Here is a 20,428-nt window from a genome sequence, read left to right as displayed (position 1 = left end):
GAGATCATAAAGGAACACTCTAACTACCATGACCACTTCAGTGATTTTGAGTGGTCATGGTGGTAGGAGTCAAAAACACTGCACATGCTCGCCCCCTCCCCTCCGAGGCAGCCTCTTTAAAGCTGCTGTGGCCGTGCCCCCAAACCCACTTCCTTCCTCTCCAGCAAAAAAATAAAATAGTCAGGGGGCAGTGGGCCGCATTGCCTGTGGTTCTGGGCCGCAGGTTGGACATGCCTGGTCTACACAGAACTACCACCCCCCCCCCCCCCGCCCCCAGAAAGGCAATTTCCTACATACACCTTCCCAGAAATCTGCACTAAGATAAAAGTCAGATTTCGGGCTGCAACAAAAATGTCATTTTTGGAGATATACAGCCAAAAAGGGAAATCTAAAGGGATGCAGACCCTGAAATTTTCTTCATTAGAGCCCTGCAAGTGCAGCAGCTGATGGACAATTTTAAAATCACTCCCATTAGATTCAATTTCCACATGAACACAGACAGCTATTTCTTCAGAACAACAAAAAGGTAGGAGTCTGCAACAAAGTTTAGTAAAATCCTTGCCGTGTACATAGATCACCCAGAGGGGAACCCTTTTTTTTTTCCTCAACAAAAAGTGGAGTTACTCTTTAAAACAGAGAAAAGTTTTTATGATACATACCAATGTGTGTAATGTACCCTCGTAACTGGGAGACAGGGCGCCTGGCACACTTGCTCTGGGCCACTGCCCTGTTCCTAAACAAAAAAAAATAAACACATCAATACGGGGCATGCAAACGGATAATTGAACTTCCAATTTTCCCATATCGCGTTTGTGTCTGTTTTAACATATGGTACAGTAGTAAGAAAAGCATTTAGGGCCTGTTTCATATACTAAATGCTTAGGGCAGATTCACATTAAGTGCGTTAGGACTGAGTTTGGTGGCTATTCCAGCGCAATCCCACCACAAGACAAAGCACAAGACAAAGCAAAATGTCTTGTCTCCTACCAGGAGGGTTCACATCAGCAGATGGTGTGATTGTACCCTTAAATATGAAACCATAATGGGTGTCAAAGAATTATAGTGATTTTGAATATGTGTGTAATGAAAATTGTTATACCAAATCTAAACACATAGAAAAATCTTAAAATCTCAGACCTGTCATTCCCTGAGGCGACCCCACAGGTGTTGAAGGGCTAGAGGAAAAGTTTGTGCTGGAATGATCTGGAGAATAAATCTACAAAGAAAAGAATTTAAAAGTGTTCAAGTATTATATCTACAAGAAACAATGGTTCTCATTCATCATAACTGGAGAATTGAAAATGGGTTCACAACTGGATTTGTTGTTAAAAACCAAGCACTTAGAATTTGTGCCTAATCTTTGTATAATCTTTGTATAAATTTAAAAGGTGTGCTGGCAACAACTCCATTCTGCAGTTTTAACAATTCAGCACCAAAATTAAATTTCCATAATATAAACTCTGTGTACTAATCAAATAACCATATATTGCTCTAAAATACAAAGCTGAAAAAAATGATTTTTGTAAGATCGCACTGTAAAATCTTTTTTTCTGATGTCCATCGACAGACGTGGGTTATTGCTCCTCCCATCACGAGTAGTCTAGGCAGGAAAATTTGAATGTACACGAATGTAACCCCCACTGCCACAGCCCAGCACATCAGTCTAGTTTTAAAGCAGTGAAGACAAAAAGAACCAACCCCAAACAGAGGGGTGGGTGCTGCATCTGTCGATGGACATCAGAGAAAAAGATTTTACTGTAAGATCTTACAAAAATCTTATTTTCTCTATCGTCCATCGACAGACGCAGCCTCATCTCCATGAGCCGAGTGGGACATCCCAAACCAGCATAGGCATGAGGGGGTGGGGAAAAACGCAACCAGACAGTAACGTCAACTCCAAGAGGCTAAACTTAGCCAACCGGGCAACATAGAGCTCTACCAAACAGGAGCTCACCCAGGTAAAAAAAAATAAAACAAACATTCTCTAAAGGCAGCCTGCAAAACCTTGCGGCCAAAAGAGGCATCCGAAGATGCCAACAAATCCACCTCGTACAATTTTGTAAAGGTGTGCACAGACTACCAAGTCCCTGCCTTACAAACTTGTGCAACAGAGTCCCGATTGCGAAAAGCCCAAGAGGCACTCAGCGCTCTAGTAGAATGCGCCCTCACAGGGAAAAGAGGAACCTGACCCTTGATTGAATAAGCCTGAAAAACGGTCTGGCCTGATCCATCTCGAAATGGTCACAGTGGACGCAGCCAAACCTTTGCAAGGACCGTCTGGAAGGACAAATGGAGTCCGACTTCTAGAAGGACTCAGTAACCGTCAGATAAACCCTTATTGCCCGAACCACATCCAGAGAGTGCAAGGCAATCTCCTTGGGATGTTTAGGCTTAGGACATAAGGAAGGCAACACAATGTCTTCATTAAGATGAAAATCCGACACCACTTTAGGGAGAAAAGACGGATTAGGTCGGAGGACCACTTTATCCCTGTGGACCACCAAATAAGGCGAACGACAGGACAGTGCCACCAACTCAGACTCGGTGAGCAGAAGCGATAGCCACTAGAAAGGCAACCTTCTGCGACAAAGAGCAGAGAAATTACCCTAATATTCTCAAAAGGAGGCTTTTGAAGAAAAAACAAAACCAGATTAAGATCCCATGGCAGTAACGGGGATCTCCTCGGAGGGGCCAGATGACGCACCCCCTGAATGAAGGTTCAAATCAAACCATGAAAAACCATGAAAAGTAAATGGCCAAGGCCGAAACATGGCCCTTGATAGTACCCAACGCCAAGCGCTGCTCAACCCCTTTTTGTAAAAGGCCAAAAACCCTAGCTATAGAAAACAAGGAGAGGGTGCAGCTGCAGCGATTCACACCAAGAAATGTACGATTTCCATGTACGATGATAGATCTTCCTAGATGTCGTCTTCCTGGCCTTCAAAAGGGTAGGAATCACCGAATCAGAGAGACCTCTATCCCTCAACACCTTGCTTTCAACAGCCAAGCCGTTAAAGCCAACGGCCGTAAAGCAGGATGGAAGATCGGTCCTCGAAATAGTAGATCTTCCTGCAGAGGAAGACGCCATGGAGGATCCACGACCATTTTTACCAGCTATTTGTACCAAGACTGCCGAGGCCAGTCTGTTGCCATCATAACGTCTGGAATGCCTTCCATCGCCACCCTGCGAAGAAACCTCGGCAGGAGAACTAGCGGAGGGAAGGCATATATCAGGGGATACTGACTCCAAGGAGCCACCAAAGCGTCTGTGGCGTCGGCCAGAGGATCCAGAGACCTGGCCACAAACCTCTGAACTTTCCTGTTGAGGGGAGACGCAAACAGATCCACCTCCGGAGTCCCCCACTGGGCACATAGGAGATGAAACACCACTGGATGCAGGGACCACTCCCCTTGATCCAACACCTGATGACTCAGGTAATCCGCCTGCCAGTTCTCCACACCCCGGATGTGGACTGCAGAGAGAGCCGGAACATGGTGTTCGGCCCACACCAGAATCTTGGCCACCTCTGGCTGCCAGGGCACTCCTGGTGCCCCCTTGATGATTGATGTAAGCCACGGTGTCGGGGTTATTGGGGGTTGATTAAAATAATAATAGGTAAAAAGAAAAATGATTTTAAAAGCCATGTATATTTCATATTATGCATATAAGAGATTCTGAACAGGATGGCGTCCATCTTGTTTTTAAGGTGAAACAAAGTTCATATATATACTTGTTAAACAAAATGTCTCGTACAAGCTTACAAGAGAGCATAGAATTTCAACAATAGGGTCCTATACTTTCAGCAGACATTTCTATTTTCTTTTGTCATAAATAAGCTTATACATTGACACCTCTATCAGATAACAGAAGTTAAGGGGATGGTAGTGTCAGTCTGTCTATAAGTATTTAACAATAGACAATGGCTCAGTGTTTTTCAGCATACATTTAAAGATGAACCATATAAGTTTTTTTAAAGGTACATCATTATATGTGAGACGATATTAGCCATAATTATGTCATTATATTATGTAAGGCATATACATATATATTTAGGAATGTTATATCACATTTTGGGTTTATATTCTCAGTAATAATCTTACTTAGAATTCTTTTTCTAATAAGTGTAAGGACATATGTATCTCGTCACTAGTTACCTCATTTCAGAGAAGTCTAGTCTAAGTGCTCAAGGTGTTGTAAATCCTACAGGCCAGACATCTTAATTGACAGTGTAAGACATGGTCAAATAAGTAATTGCTTTTCACTAGCCGACAGGTCAATAGGTCATCAGATAACAAATTGTTTTAATTATATTAAATACAAAATCTAATGAACGGTACAATACTGCCCTCTGGAGACGAAATACCAGGTGCAGTCTTGAGATAATTTGAAATATTCCAATATAAAAATATTATATTGTCTTAAATAATATAATTATTGAAATGGCATTACTTGCCAAGATGAATGATGGAAATACAGGTGAACATTTATGTATGTACTGGGAGTCTGGATAAAGTTTTATGTTGTGTTTTATGATTAATCTTACATATAGAGGAATCATCCTTAATTTTATTAGACCAAGTATGGGGTTAATTATAAAAAGGGGTGTGTCTCTGACCTCACTAGTTTAGGTATAGAATATCCCGACCAATTGGGATAATGTTTCATCCCTCTGGGTTTTACTTATGGTAATTTTTATAGCTCTTTGTTCTTACCATATAAAAGACCAACCCAGATGAGAGAGACACATTACACTACTGACAACACACCTCACACTTACACCACACACGCTATTACATTTTTCAATAGACTCATCCAGACATACTCCCTGATCTACATCATTCATCTGAAACTTGAAGGGAATCCACCATCTTAAGAAAGGCATCCATCTTAGGACTCTGGTAACGATTTGAAGCTAGCGGCTATCTTAAGTGTGGTAATTATGCCTTGCTATGTTATTTGATTTTATTCAACAATTGTTTATTCTTTCCTTATATGTTTTATATTGCATATTTAAAGGGTAATGAGATTACAATCCCAGCCGTATAAGCCATGGTAGATTTTTCTCTAAAAAGCTGATTTTTGTTTTTATACATTATTATTAATATCAGATTAAGTGCATTATTTGCAATTTTAAGTCTTCCGTTTTGCATGGCTTATTCTCATTCCTTCTGCAGTGGAATGACTTTGGGCCATGTGATTCGCAGACCATTGTAGTCTGTTTATATAGAACATTAATTTATGGCTTATACTATACCTGGGAAGAAATGGTAATCTTGCTTAGTTTTACTTTCACTTTGTTTCATTTCACTTTGTTTCATTTTGTTTCAGTTTCACTTTCATTATTGAGCTAAACATCACATTGCATTGATTGTTTTAAGTTAGTATTTTATGTAAGAGTTATCTTTTTTTTGTCACTTCTTGTTTGATCATATATTGTGTTTACATGTCTGGCGAATAAATATTTTTATATATATTCCACACTGTAGACTGTACTCACTAAGATTGGTATATGCTTTTAAAAAGAAATTAATCAATTAAAAAGAATTCACGACATTGATTTATGGCAATAGGTGAAGACTCTCCTTTTTCACAGATCTTTGCTTATTAACCATAAATAAATACACTGCTATATTCAGAGCAGTATAAATATTCTGACATAAGTACGAGCGCAAGATATTTATTATTAAATATTCTTACATATAATGGAGGCCCCAGCGAGATAATTATTGATTTCTTACATATGCCAATCATAAATATTGATCAGGTGACATAATCAATAACTTAAAAAAAAAAAAAAAAAAAAAAAAAAATTTTTTTTTTGGAATTTTTTTTTATTATTAATTATGAATGTGATAGAAATGCCTTAAAAATGTCTACAGCAGGTAATGTTCACGCTGCCAACTCTGGCAAGGTGTGAGTCCCTAGTGGTAATGCCACAACCCTAGTAGATTTGGCACAGATCATAAATGTGTGGAAGCACCTCTCTGAGTCTGAAATGGTGGAATATGTAAATGCTGGTTAGAGTCATTTATCAAAATCCTCAAACGTCGGGCCAATAAAGGGCATCTGACATGGGTAGAGGACAACCTGTATATATGAACTCACCAATAAGCTTATCTAACACCAAAAGACGTCAGGAAGTGTGATCACATACTTTTTGAGTCATGGCCAATCTTACTGTATCTTTATGAGGAACTGCACCAGAAGGCTCAGCAAAAAGGAGTTTAGTAAAGTTTCAATCTCCACTCCAAATAAATGAGAGTATGAGATTAGGAACCTCCTTGAGCAGGTGAAAGTAACTCTATTGGGACACATAAGTAAAGGGAATGTAGCGTGAAACTGCAAAATGAAGTAGAACTGTGGCAGAAGTCTTATCAAGTAACCTGTAATGAAAGTAATCATGTGAAAGAGAAATGTAAATGATTAATGCAATAATTAGGAAGTTTTGAGCAAGGAAAAATGTTTTCTAGCGAAAGTTGCAGAGTAACCAGCAGTGGAAAATTTTGAAAAAAAAAAAAAATGTAACTGTTCAAATCATGACAGGAACTCATAAGTAAATACGTAGCAAAGTTCCATAAGGTCATGGTGTCCATACAAAAGGGCAATGCTTTATTAGTCCTGCATTATAAAAATATGATGTAATTATTCATAGACCCAGATATGATTCCCAGTCTGATGGTCATGACCCAGACATAGGAGGGGGAGTCAGGCAAAGAGTCCATATCCTACCCCAGCCATATTCCTAATATAGGAGGGCAGAAATTGGGCAGCCATGCATAAATAGGTATGAGTCATATCAGGTCACTGCAAAAAGACTAGCACCCCTAAAAAGACACCATACACCTCTAGAAATTTAAAAAGTTTTAAAAAGAGTACTGTCCTGATTTTTGTTAATAAAGGGTCCTTAGACATTATTGATCATCTTGAGGCCTATGAAAACAACTTTCTGTGTTGTGCCTCAAGGATGTCATTTAAAATTAAGCCCATACAAAAACCTAACTGCTGCTAGAGCTGTTATCTACAATTTAAAATGTACACAGCACCAAAGCCCCACTGAATTTTGTTTACTGTACTCAAAAGTGCTTACCACCCTTCTATGAAGGAGCTGAGTATAACCATTTGGGATTTAAATCCCTGTGCTTTGAGGCTTTGCCCATGCACATAATAGTAATAAGTTTGGCAAAGGAGCTAGACATGCCACCTAGGCCCCAAGGGGAACACCGGATACCTTAAGGAGGACACCGGACATCCCATCAACAAGGGGGGGGGGACACCCACAAATAAATAGGGATTTGCCCCATCCTAGGGTTCCCCAAAATCCTTGGGAAAATTAAGTGACATTAAGGCCCAGACCTCATGCCAGAACCGAATAAACTGGTTCTGATGGGGATCTGTCCCATCTGTCTGAACCCGAGAGACATAGGCACCGCAGGAGGCGGAGCCAATAATCTAATTCTGTAAAAGTTTTCAGCAGAATAGAAGCCAAATTGATCAGCTGATCATTTGGTTCACTTTGGGCACTGCAGCCCAGAATTAAAACAAGCCCTCTTTAGGAACAAATCCTATGGCCAGCCAAGGGCCATTAAATCCTTAAATGCCCACGGGGGCAGGAATCAAAGGGATACACTGAATAGAGGCTTAGGAAACAGAGGTTCTAACACCATTTTATTCCCAGGTCACAGCATTGAGGATCCTGAATTCCTGCCAGGGAATCTTGGTTGTTATATACTAACTACCCTCCTATTTTTTAGTGGTCACTTCATCCCTCTGACTCAAACAGGTCGCTTAAAGCGGGCACATTTTCAAAAATCGCCAATGACGGTGATACCAAGGAGGATCAAACCCTAATGACGTAATGCAGTCAAGAGGTTAAAGGTTGTATACGGTAACCAAGAAGGAATCCTCAATGCCAGGTAGTTTTATTGCCTACAATAAATTGCATTGATGCCCCAAAGGGGGAGATATATATATATTTTTTTTTCCTAAGTAGTAGGTAAATTTTAACAAAATATTGTATCAATGTACAATTGTCCAATGTGTAGTATCCATGGCGATGAATACATCACCAGGTTAATAAGCCCCAGAAGTCAGTCGCCCTAGGAAAGGTCGCATATATAGTTTCACCTTCCGTGGTGCTCATATAAAAGGCTGATCGCACGGTGGAGTAAAGGAGAACTCTCAGAAAGCTTAGGGTACCAACATCGCGTTGAAATGTCAATTGATAAGAATGTATATTCATACTGTATGTTTCATCCAATAGGAAGAGATTAACCTTCCATGCCAGGTCGTTGATTGGCACAGACGATGATGTTTGCCAAAAGACACAGCGATCGGATGGGTCATCTCTCCTTAAAGCCAGCTCGGGATGGAACCCCTCATTGCATCAGGTCCCTCTTCAGGAATCAAGCTGTGAGACGCCACAGATTCTTGTTGAAGGAGAGGAAGATTTGTTTCTACAGATCTTTGTGCATTTGATCCAAAGAAATCCATTGAGAGGAATCGCACTACCTCCTGTTTTCAGTTGAAGGAGATGTGAGAATGGTGCATTGCACATGTGAGCAAACCTCAGTCTAGGTGTATGACACTCTAGACCATGCTGAAACCATTCATTATTCAACCAACATCCAAGGTTGAACGTCCAAACAGATTTCTCGGATTCCTGATTGCCAACGTTGTTTTACTGCGCTTTGAATGGTAATTGCCAATGCCATCGCAGCAGTTAATTTCTGTCTCCATTAACACTTTGCAAGCTGGAGATGCAGATTTCAAGGAACATTTGAGTTTCTTTACTAGGAGATCAGAATTCAAAGAGACTAACAAGGAACAGTTTGTGACATAGCTAACGCTAAGCAAAGTCGCTACGAACTGACATTTTGAACTGATTTTTTTTTTTTTCTCAAATTTTTTTTTACCGCTGTACTTAAGAGTTATGAACAATTCCCAATATGAACTATTCTCTTAAAAAAAAAAAGAGAACAAGACATTTTTTTTTTCTTTTACTACTCCTTAAAAAGCTTTCTTTCCAGATAGGCCTAAGTTGCTCACTTGTCTACTGGGAAGAAAGGGGGGGGGGATATGTCGGGGTTATTGGGGGTTGATTAAAATAATAATAGGTAAAAAGAAAAATGATTTTAAAAGCCATGTATATTTCATATTATGCATATAAGAGATTCTGAACAGGATGGCGTCCATCTTGTTTTTAAGGTGAAACAAAGTTCATATATATACTTGTTAAACAAAATGTCTCGTACAAGCTTACAAGAGAGCATAGAATTTCAACAATAGGGTCCTATACTTTCAGCAGACATTTCTATTTTCTTTTGTCATAAATAAGCTTATACATTGACACCTCTATCAGATAACAGAAGTTAAGGGGATGGTAGTGTCAGTCTGTCTATAAGTATTTAACAATAGACAATGGCTCAGTGTTTTTCAGCATACATTTAAAGATGAACCATATAAGTTTTTTTAAAGGTACATCATTATATGTGAGACGATATTAGCCATAATTATGTCATTATATTATGTAAGGCATATACATATATATTTAGGAATGTTATATCACATTTTGGGTTTATATTCTCAGTAATAATCTTACTTAGAATTCTTTTTCTAATAAGTGTAAGGACATATGTATCTCGTCACTAGTTACCTCATTTCAGAGAAGTCTAGTCTAAGTGCTCAAGGTGTTGTAAATCCTACAGGCCAGACATCTTAATTGACAGTGTAAGACATGGTCAAATAAGTAATTGCTTTTCACTAGCCGACAGGTCAATAGGTCATCAGATAACAAATTGTTTTAATTATATTAAATACAAAATCTAATGAACGGTACAATACTGCCCTCTGGAGACGAAATACCAGGTGCAGTCTTGAGATAATTTGAAATATTCCAATATAAAAATATTATATTGTCTTAAATAATATAATTATTGAAATGGCATTACTTGCCAAGATGAATGATGGAAATACAGGTGAACATTTATGTATGTACTGGGAGTCTGGATAAAGTTTTATGTTGTGTTTTATGATTAATCTTACATATAGAGGAATCATCCTTAATTTTATTAGACCAAGTATGGGGTTAATTATAAAAAGGGGTGTGTCTCTGACCTCACTAGTTTAGGTATAGAATATCCCGACCAATTGGGATAATGTTTCATCCCTCTGGGTTTTACTTATGGTAATTTTTATAGCTCTTTGTTCTTACCATATAAAAGACCAACCCAGATGAGAGAGACACATTACACTACTGACAACACACCTCACACTTACACCACACACGCTATTACATTTTTCAATAGACTCATCCAGACATACTCCCTGATCTACATCATTCATCTGAAACTTGAAGGGAATCCACCATCTTAAGAAAGGCATCCATCTTAGGACTCTGGTAACGATTTGAAGCTAGCGGCTATCTTAAGTGTGGTAATTATGCCTTGCTATGTTATTTGATTTTATTCAACAATTGTTTATTCTTTCCTTATATGTTTTATATTGCATATTTAAAGGGTAATGAGATTACAATCCCAGCCGTATAAGCCATGGTAGATTTTTCTCTAAAAAGCTGATTTTTGTTTTTATACATTATTATTAATATCAGATTAAGTGCATTATTTGCAATTTTAAGTCTTCCGTTTTGCATGGCTTATTCTCATTCCTTCTGCAGTGGAATGACTTTGGGCCATGTGATTCGCAGACCATTGTAGTCTGTTTATATAGAACATTAATTTATGGCTTATACTATACCTGGGAAGAAATGGTAATCTTGCTTAGTTTTACTTTCACTTTGTTTCATTTCACTTTGTTTCATTTTGTTTCAGTTTCACTTTCATTATTGAGCTAAACATCACATTGCATTGATTGTTTTAAGTTAGTATTTTATGTAAGAGTTATCTTTTTTTTGTCACTTCTTGTTTGATCATATATTGTGTTTACATGTCTGGCGAATAAATATTTTTATATATATTCCACACTGTAGACTGTACTCACTAAGATTGGTATATGCTTTTAAAAAGAAATTAATCAATTAAAAAGAATTCACGACATTGATTTATGGCAATAGGTGAAGACTCTCCTTTTTCACAGATCTTTGCTTATTAACCATAAATAAATACACTGCTATATTCAGAGCAGTATAAATATTCTGACATAAGTACGAGCGCAAGATATTTATTATTAAATATTCTTACAACGGCCTTGGCATTTTCCAACTGGACCCGAACCGGAGAGAGCCGCGTAACCGACTCGTCCAGTGAAGCAGGCAGAGCTTGATCACCCTCAGATACAGAATATTGATCAACAAGGAACACTCTTCCTTTGCCCAAATCCCATGGGAACAGAGCTTCCCCAGCACTCCACCCCAGCCTGACGTCCGTTGTGACCACCGTCCAAAACACAAGCAGGAAAGACTTGCCCTGGCACAGGACAGGTGACTGCAGCCACCAAGAGAGCCGAATTCGTGAGAAGGCTCCACCGAATCTTCTGGTCCAATGACCAAGGATCTCTGTTCCATTTTGACAGAATCTCTTTCTGCAACTGTATTGTATAAGCCTGAGCAAACGGGACCGCTTTGAAGGTCGAGACCACAAGACCCAGGGCCCTCATGTAAGCCCGCAAGGAGGACTGATCAGCCTCCATCAGTAATCGGACCATCCTTTGCAACTTCTAAAGCTTGTCCAAGGGAAGGAAGACCCTCGCCAGAGCAGAGTCGAGGATCAGCCCCAGATAAGTGACCCGCACGGATGGTGTTCGGGCAGATTTGGTGACATTGATCGTCCACCCGAATTCTTAAAGGGTCTGAATGGTGATAGAAACGTTGTCCAGCAGATCCGAATGGAAGACTGCACGCAACAGGAGATCGACCCGATATCCCACAACGTAGATACCTCGCCGATGTAACAGGGCCAGCACGGGGGCCAGGACCTTGGTAAAAACTCTGGGAGCCGGAGGCAAGACCAAAGGGTAACGCCAAAAACTGAAAGTGCTCCTCTGCCACCGCAAAGCAGAGAAATGGCTGATGTCCCTCGAATATGGGGACATGGAGATGCGCATCTTTAAGATCGATGGAAGCCAGAATATCCCCGATTCAAAGATGCCACCACCGTCCGAATTGACTCCATTCGAAACTTCTGCACCCGCACAAAGTGGTTCAGAGCCTTGAGGTCCAGAATTGGATGCACCTTGCCCTCCTTTCTGGGCACATTGAACGGGTTTGAATAAAAACCTTGAGAGCGTTCCTGCGGAGGAACTGGCACAATCACCCCTTGAGCCAGGAGATCTTGCACAGCCTCCCGCAGATCCTTAAAATGCTCCAGAGACAGGTGAAGATTCGACTGAAAGAACCTGTCCCCTGGCCGGGACCAGAATTCAATCTTGTACCCAGACCAAATCAGTTTGCGAACTAATCGTCCTGCATGTAGGAAGTCCAGGGTTCCTGAAAGAAGCGCAGACATCCCCCCACCCCTGACACGGGTGAGGGCGCCCCTTCATGCTGAAGGGGACTTGTCTGGCGAATCGGACTGGCCAGCCTTGGGCTTGCCCCAGGGCTTGTTAGCTCCTCCAGAAGTTCTGAACGGCTTACCTTTTTCTTGTGCCCCTGAGGCACATAAAAAACGTTTATGAGCAGAAAAGGAGGGACCCCCCTTAGTACGGGGAGTCTTACCCTTGGAGGATTGAGGAAGAGTACTCTTCCCACCAGTCAGTCCCTTAATTAACTCATCCAATGAGTCACCAAACAACCGGTCTCCCAGAAATGGGAGATCAGCTAAGGCTTTCTTAGAAGCTCAGTCAGTCGACCAGCTCTTCAACCAAACCATGAGCCTTAAAACAATGCCCACGGCCGAGACCCTAGCCACCAGGGGAGCCACATCCATAGACGCATCGCACAGGAACACCAGAGCGTGGATCACCTGGTCCAACAGTTCCAGCTGTTCCGGAGGAACAGTCTCTGGGTCCATGGACTCCCACAAACCCTTAATCCATTCTGTCACAGTCTGTGACACTAACACAGACACAAAAACCGGTTTCAAAATGGAACTCGCCAGCACATGAAGATGGCGGGAAAGGGATTTCACCCACCTACCCACTGGATCCGTAAAAAATTGGGGAATCCTCCACAGGCACAAGGGTAGATTTGTCCAATCTGGAAACAGGATGCTCCACTTTAGGTGGCACCGTCCAATGGTTGGAGACCTTTTCAGCAAAAGGGTACCGGCGTTTAAAGAGTTTAGGCACCACTAACACGTGCTTAAACGCACCGCCATTGGTCATTCACAATAACGTGACAGGTGTCGGGACAAGGGAAATCCCTGTCAGCCTTTGGAGACTTCTGAGAGCCATAAACCACCCGCGTCCCTGCCGGCATGGGCTCAGCCAATTTTAAAGTATCCTGCACTGAAATAATCAGGGCTTCCACTAAGGCGCATTCCCGCGCTGGAGCTGAAGAGGACAAGTCCTCTTCACCATCAGAATGCGAGGACCGTGACCCCTCAGGTAGAGGGGGCGTCCAGGGCGACCCCATCAGCCTCTGAATCAGAGGACACCTCCATAGAAGGAGAAGGTAGTGGCCGTTTTTGGCTATCAACCTTTTACATGACTAAATCAACTTTAGTCGTCAGGCTTTCCAGGGCTACTAAAATCGAGGCCAGCGACTACAATCCGGACTGTCCGGGAGTCACACAGAGTGGTCAGTTTGGGACTCCATATTGCAATTTTCAAAAAATGTACTGTTGCTTTAAGAGCGCAGATTGTGGTATCCACCACTGATCGGCGCGGTCTGCAGGGAACCTGTTTAAACCAAACTGACAGCAGAAAGTGCAAGGATAAGCCCGCAGGGACCCCAAGTACTGTACCACCTCAGACAAACCGTCCTCCTGAATCCTTTAGAAGCATGGAGAGAAAGGCAGGAAGTGACTTCGGCTCAGCAGCAGGAAATGACTGCACAGGAAGTGATGTCGCCTGAATAAGGTTACACTGCTGAGTATAGCACCAGGGTTAAACAAAGATGGATGCCCATACATAACAATAGGAAGCTACAGGGAAAATGGCTGCCCCATACAAGTCTATGGGGGGGGGGGGGGGGAATCACATTGCCCACACTTAAGATGGCGGCACCCACAATGAACCATGTGGCTAGGGACGACACATGAAGGCCTCGGGAATCACAACAGGTACCAGCAAGCCCAAGGTACCATGTCACACACCCCCCCCCCCCCCAGAGTGCCAGGGCACTCCAGACACACAGCCACTGCAGGGACAGGGAAAGGGGGAGGAAAGGACACAGACCGGCCAGGGGGATCTTTTGAGAGGCACAAATTCCATTAACCCTAGGAGAGGGCCTACATCCCCCCCCCCCCCCAAGGCCAGCAGGGGAAAAAGGGGTACATTTACTCACCATACCATGGACCGGGTGGGCTCCGCTCTGGGCAGATTGCCTCCCACCCAAAGTGGGGCTGCTGCCAGCCGAGGGGTACGCTGCGACTTAGGGTGTTCCAGGATGTCTCGTCCAGGTGAGGCATCCGCTCGCAGGCTCGTCCCCCTCCGGAAAAGGGGCACCATCATGGCTAGGCCTAGGTTGGAACTATAACCTGCTCACGCTCGTAGGCCAGACTGGGGGGACCATAAGCATCTAGATTATCCAGTGCGAAGCCCCAGCCAGCATCGTTGCTTGCAGATCACCAGGAGAATTCTTCCCTGAACACTAGCTAGCAAGAGAAATAAAAATATTCTTTAAAGAAACAAAAAACTGAGACCGGAGTCCCAGCAGGAAACCTAGGTCCTACTCCTTCTCTAGGCAGAAACAAACTGATGTGCTGGGCTGTGGCAGTGGGGGGTTATGCCTGGAGGGACAGCCCCTAGGGCGTGTACATTCAAATTTTCCTGCCTAGACTACTCCTGATGGGAAGAGCATAACCCACTCTGCTCATGGAGAGGAGGCTGCGTCTGTTGATGGACGATAGAAAAATCATTAAATGCAACATCTTAACATGTGGAATATGCTTAAGTATGTCAGAAAGGCTTTTGCATGTATTCCTATACATTTGCTTTTAGAGGTATAGGGACCCCATTAACATTTTACCACAAAAAGTGCTGCTGTTCTGAAATAACATTGTGGATTATGAACCTTTGTGGCCATTTAAAATGCAGTTAGCTATTTTTTACTTTATATTGGTTTTCCAACATTAATAATTGCAGTGTTAAACATCTTACATTAATTGGATAAAAAATTCAGCTGTACATACAATAAAAGATAGAGAGTCTTACAGAAGCTAAAGCTTTTCCAAGTGCGTCTCCTGAGCTGCCAGTGGTATTCCCTCTGCTTCCTACAGAAAACAAAAATTAAATAATTTATTTATACCCCCAAGCAGCTTATAGTATGATCATGTGAGGTACCAACCAGATTTCTTTATCATAATGGAACAAAAGGTAATTTCTTTCAGTTCACTTTTTTAAAACAAAACTCTGTACTGTAATACTTTCCATCATTTTGCAACCCACTCCCAGAAAAGAGCAATGTGCGTTTCAAAGCTTGACTTACAATTCCAATGTAGTAAAAATAAAAAACACACAATCTGAAAAGGTTTCCACAATAGCAGCATTAAACTGTGCTGGTTTATACAGAATGGGATTACCAACAGATTGGACAACATGCTACTGCATACCTATCATTGTGTCTCCACTACTAATGGGGGGTGTGTGCGTAGAAACTCCATACTGTGCACCAGAAGGGAAACTTGATACAGCAGGGTTCACCTCACTGGAATGCACTGGAAACCCCTAGGAAGAGAAGAATGATAATGCTAACATATAAAAGGACATTTAATGTTATACATCTAAATCAATAATTAAGTTGTTTTAGCAAAATACTGTATCATTTAAAAATGTTGTTCTACCATTGGAACACATTTAAATATTGGGACTGTTCACACATGTTTTATCCCAATAAGATATCACATATGTAACCCATTTTGGAAGCAAAATACTAACATAATTACTCCTAAATACTTCTGGCTTTTCATACAAGTACTGTTTGGTCAGTGCTTACTATTCGTTCATGTGCATGCAGACCACTGAAACCTGAGGGCTGGGAAAGAGAAGCCTGAGAGCTGCTGAGAATGGAGCCATAACTGCCTTGTCCAATACCTCCAGAGGCAGGCCAGATATCAGAAGAATTAATTCCATCTAAGAATAAGCAAAGGATAAATAAATAACTATTTTTTATACATTTTACTGATGTAAACATTGTTTTACACCTGACAAAAAAGCTATATCATATTAAAAATAAAACCGCAAAAAAAGCAAAAAACAGTAGTAAATATTTTTACAACAAAACTGCAAGTATAGTTAGGGACTATTAAATGGAGCAAAGTAGTAACGGTTTCTAATCTGTCTTTGCATTACAAATAAGACTGCATTTGTGTCTTATTTCAAGACATGGTTATTGCACCTATCACATTTATAGCCACCTACATGAGGTATCAGGTACAGGGATGTGATTTAGGGCTTTGTATCACTGTAGGAGCACCTGATCTAAAACCTCCCCTCCTAACCATCCTATACATAAAATATTAAGCTATTTGATCGATTATACTCTTTTGGTAGTATATAATGATGCCTTTGAACCCAGAAAACTGCCCGCTTCTGTGTGTGAGGCCATAATTGTAGTTCTTTAGAAACCTGGCAAAGATGCTATGTATCCAGACTCATAGACCTATATCCCTTCTTACCATGAATGTGAAACTTTTGGCCAAAGTGCTGGCAAATCGGTTGTCAAAGGGTAGTACAGCAATTGGTGCATAGGGATCAATCTGGCTTTATCCCATCCAGATCAACCTCCCACAATCTTAGAAGATTGTTCCTCAATATACAGATTCCCGTAGATAATCCTGGCAATAGGGCCATATTCTCCGTGGACGCTGCCAAGCCTTTTGATAGCCTTGAGTGGCCGTATCGTGGGCAGTGTTGGAGCATATGGGCCTAGGTGCCAATTTTGTCAGGTGGATTAAACTAATCTACAGCTGAAATTGGGTCAATGGTGACCCTTTCAGAGTCTTTTTCTCGGTTTTTGGGGCACACAGCAGGGGTGTCCGTTATCCCCCCTGCTGTTTGCCCTTGCAATGGAACCCTTAGCTGCGAAGCTGCGCTCCTCAGCAGATATTACTGGATTTCAGAGATGCACCGGCACTGATGTTGTCTCGTTATATGCCGACGATACTCTTGTACTTGGGGGATACACAAAATACCTTGGAGGCAGTTATGTCCCTTATTGGCCATTTTGGTACTCTATCTGGGATCTCCATTAATTGGAATAAATCTGTCCTTCTCCCGTTGGATCCTTTACCCAACCCCTTGCCAACATGTGCTCAATCTCTACAGGTAGTTACGTCATTTAAATATTTAGATATACAGATTACTTCTGACACCTCCCAATATTTAGAACTGAATTTAGCCCCGCTTCTCCGCAAACTTTGCGATAAATGTACTGCATGGTTCAAGCTCCCCTCATCAGTGGTTGGTAGAATTAACTTTATCAAAATGGTTTGGGCACCCCAGCTCCTCTATATCCTTCATAACTCCCCTGTATGGATTCCAAGAAAACGGTTTGCTCGTATTGATTCTCACTTCCGGGAATTAATATGGCGTAAAAAATCTGCCCGTATTGGTCTGTCTACGCTTCAATATAGGAAGGATCAGGGTGGAATGTCTGTTTCGCACCCTAGGTCCTATTATCTAGCATCTCAAGTTCAACATATGGGTGGATGGGGCATATCGGATCCTTGCGATCCCGTTTCCTGTCTCTTTAATCCTCCTGGTCGTGTTGATCCCCCGCTGCTGAGTTTGGAAGCGGGCTTTTATCATTTGGATCCTCGATCCCCGACAGTGTCCCTATTCAATACATTATGGAAGTATGTTAGACAGTTACTAAAAATTACTGGGTTCCTTACTATAACTCCACTATGGTATAACCCCAATTATGCTGCAGGGCTTTCAGAGTTGGGAACATCAGTGCATTCATTTCCTTTCTCAATTATATCAGGGGATGACTCTTAAATCATTCCAAGATCTGCAGACTGAGTTTAATTTGCCGCATCATCAATTCTATTGATACTTACAATTGCGACATGCCCTTCAGACCCAAACGCGTAACACTAGTATGCATTTGGCCAACCATATCCTAATCCTGGTTGTCTTTTTGGGGAGGGATAAAAGGGGAATGATATCTAGAATTTATACTCTTTTCTTTCAGGCCATCCAGGACCCTGAGGCATTACCTTGTAAGCGGAGTTGGGAACGCGATATTGGCCCCATTGACAACGATACATGGGAAATGTGTCTCTCTTCCATCCCATAGATCTAAGCTTCGGCTTCCCATAAATTGTTTCACATGTACCTGCTTCCTAGAGCCTATAGAACTCCTGCTCAGTTACATAGGTGGGGAAGGCGGGACACACCTATATGTCCAAAATGCGAAAGATCACGGAGACCTTATCCACATGCTTTGGAGATGTCCAAAACTTACACGCTACTGGGATCATATACTCTGCGCTATCTCCAGGATGTTTTATTTTAGAATAATGAAAGATCCCTCTCTGTCTCCACTAGGTGCCTTGGAGGCTGACTCCCTATCTCCTCACTTATAGGTCTCAATACTGCTATTATTGTACATCGCCCATAAGCTGATTGCCCAATTGCGGATGTCCTCGCGGATACCCACGTTGCAAATGTGGATAGATTGAGTGAATAGTGTTTTAATTCATGAGAAATTGACTTGCATCCATAGAGGTTCTCCAAACAAATTGCATTCTCTGTAGAAACTCCAGGCCTAGCTCCTCACCGGTTGATTACAGATTTTTGCAGGGATAATTGAAGCTACAACAGGTTTTTGCAGGGATAATTGAAGCTACCCATTTGTTGATGTTGGGGATGGAGTTTGGGAGAGGTATGGGGATTCTGGTGGGATGAGGTGGAATGTCTAGGTGACCGCTAATGCTATACTTTGCAGTGCCAGCAGGCTGTACTCTCTTTCTCCTTTTTCCCTTCCTTTCTCTTCTCCCTTTCTCCCTTGTTACTTTACTCATTCCTCCTCTTTCTATGGTCATTTGTTCTGTCCTTAGAGTTCTGAGGCTTCCATTTAACATCTGATCTTAATCCTATTACGGCATGACTGCATATTATTGGGTATTGTGTATCAGGTTTAATATATATGATGGGCTCTTTCACATATTTTGTTCTGTGAATTGTAATTTTCCCTTTATTTCTTATTGCCCATTAGGATTACATTCTTGATACCCGCAGGATAATATAATTGCAAAGATGACATGTCTACATGTTTGTATCTATTAATGTGCTGTTATACCCTGCTCATTTTGTTAAAAAAAATGTATTTTCTGATTAAAAATTACTTTTTTTTGGTAGCCCACCATGTAGCAAAATGGCAAATGGTTACCTATTCGGTAAAGGAAACATTTGTAATCACAACAATTTACAAGATGATCAAGCTGCTGACTTCTCATGGCTATATAACTGCATTTGTTGTTTTACCATATACTTCTGTGAACACCAAGCTGGTATAAGCAACATTGGACCAAAATAGCTAATTTTTAGGGTGAAACATTTTCTAGTTAAATGGAAACTACTGTATATTGCATGTTTAAACAAGAAAAGACAGTACATTTGAGTTACTATTTTAATGTTTACATTAGCATATTTTTAAGCAAGCCTTCAAATTCTATATGGTTTATAGTACAATTTATTTCATAATTACATACACTGATTTGAACAGCTCTACTCTGTATATCAGACTCCCTGATAAACAACTGTTTAAATAAAATTTTAGGCACACTCAGCAAGCATTATTTTAAGTCAATCCATGTTGACTGATGGACTTGAATGAACAGAAAATCACCATCAGACATGGGAGTAAGTCACACATGTGCAAGTCACAAGCAAGTCTCAAGTCTTAACCTTCAAGTCTCAATCAAGTCCCAGGTTACTGTGGCAAAAAGCAAGCAAGTCAAGTCGAGTCCCGCTAGAAGTCAAACAAGTCAAGTCATTTATGTTGGTCAAGTCACAAATCAAGCCAAAATACTGATCTAGCCCAATTTTCACCTTTAAAATCAGTTAAAAGTCAGCGGTCAGGAAAGGCTTTGTTTTATTTTCAACATTAACTGCTTAGTAGGGCTGCAACGACTCGTCGACGTGCGTGAAAGGCTTCGACGCGTGACGTCACACGCCCCCTGCTCGCATTGCCGGCCGGAACGCTGCATTGATTGGGGCCGCTGCAGGCTGCACTGCCCCGCCCCCCCCAGTCCAGAGTGTCTGGCTCTTCTACGTCAGCCGCTGTGAGCGGCATGACGTCCCGGGGCGGCTGCGCATCAACTGAGCTGACTCTGTGGCTGCAGATTGCCGCCAACGCCGATGATC

The 20,428-nt window shown here is 41.6% G+C and overlaps 1 protein-coding gene across 5 annotated transcripts in view; it reads right to left on the bottom strand.

The window, feature by feature from the left end:
- The window catches only part of TCF3 (transcription factor 3), a 186,473-nt gene that overhangs the window by 58,057 nt on the left and 107,988 nt on the right, over window positions 1-20,428 (bottom strand). For all 5 annotated transcript variants that reach the window (XM_082272958.1, XM_082272960.1, XM_082272961.1 and 2 more), the window contains exons 9-13: window positions 16,050-16,186; window positions 15,667-15,781; window positions 15,269-15,327; window positions 1,138-1,216; window positions 660-733 (exon numbers count right to left, since the gene is read on the bottom strand). In XM_082272958.1, the coding sequence (XP_082129084.1) occupies window positions 660-733; window positions 1,138-1,216; window positions 15,269-15,327; window positions 15,667-15,781; window positions 16,050-16,186 (464 nt within the window). The remainder of the gene's footprint in view (window positions 1-659; window positions 734-1,137; window positions 1,217-15,268; window positions 15,328-15,666; window positions 15,782-16,049; window positions 16,187-20,428) is intronic.

This window comes from Pelophylax lessonae (assembly GCF_965119305.1).
Source record: "Pelophylax lessonae genome assembly, chromosome: 1".
Classification (NCBI taxonomy): Eukaryota; Metazoa; Chordata; class Amphibia; order Anura; family Ranidae; genus Pelophylax; species Pelophylax lessonae.
This window is presented reverse-complemented; position numbering and strand designations above follow the sequence as displayed.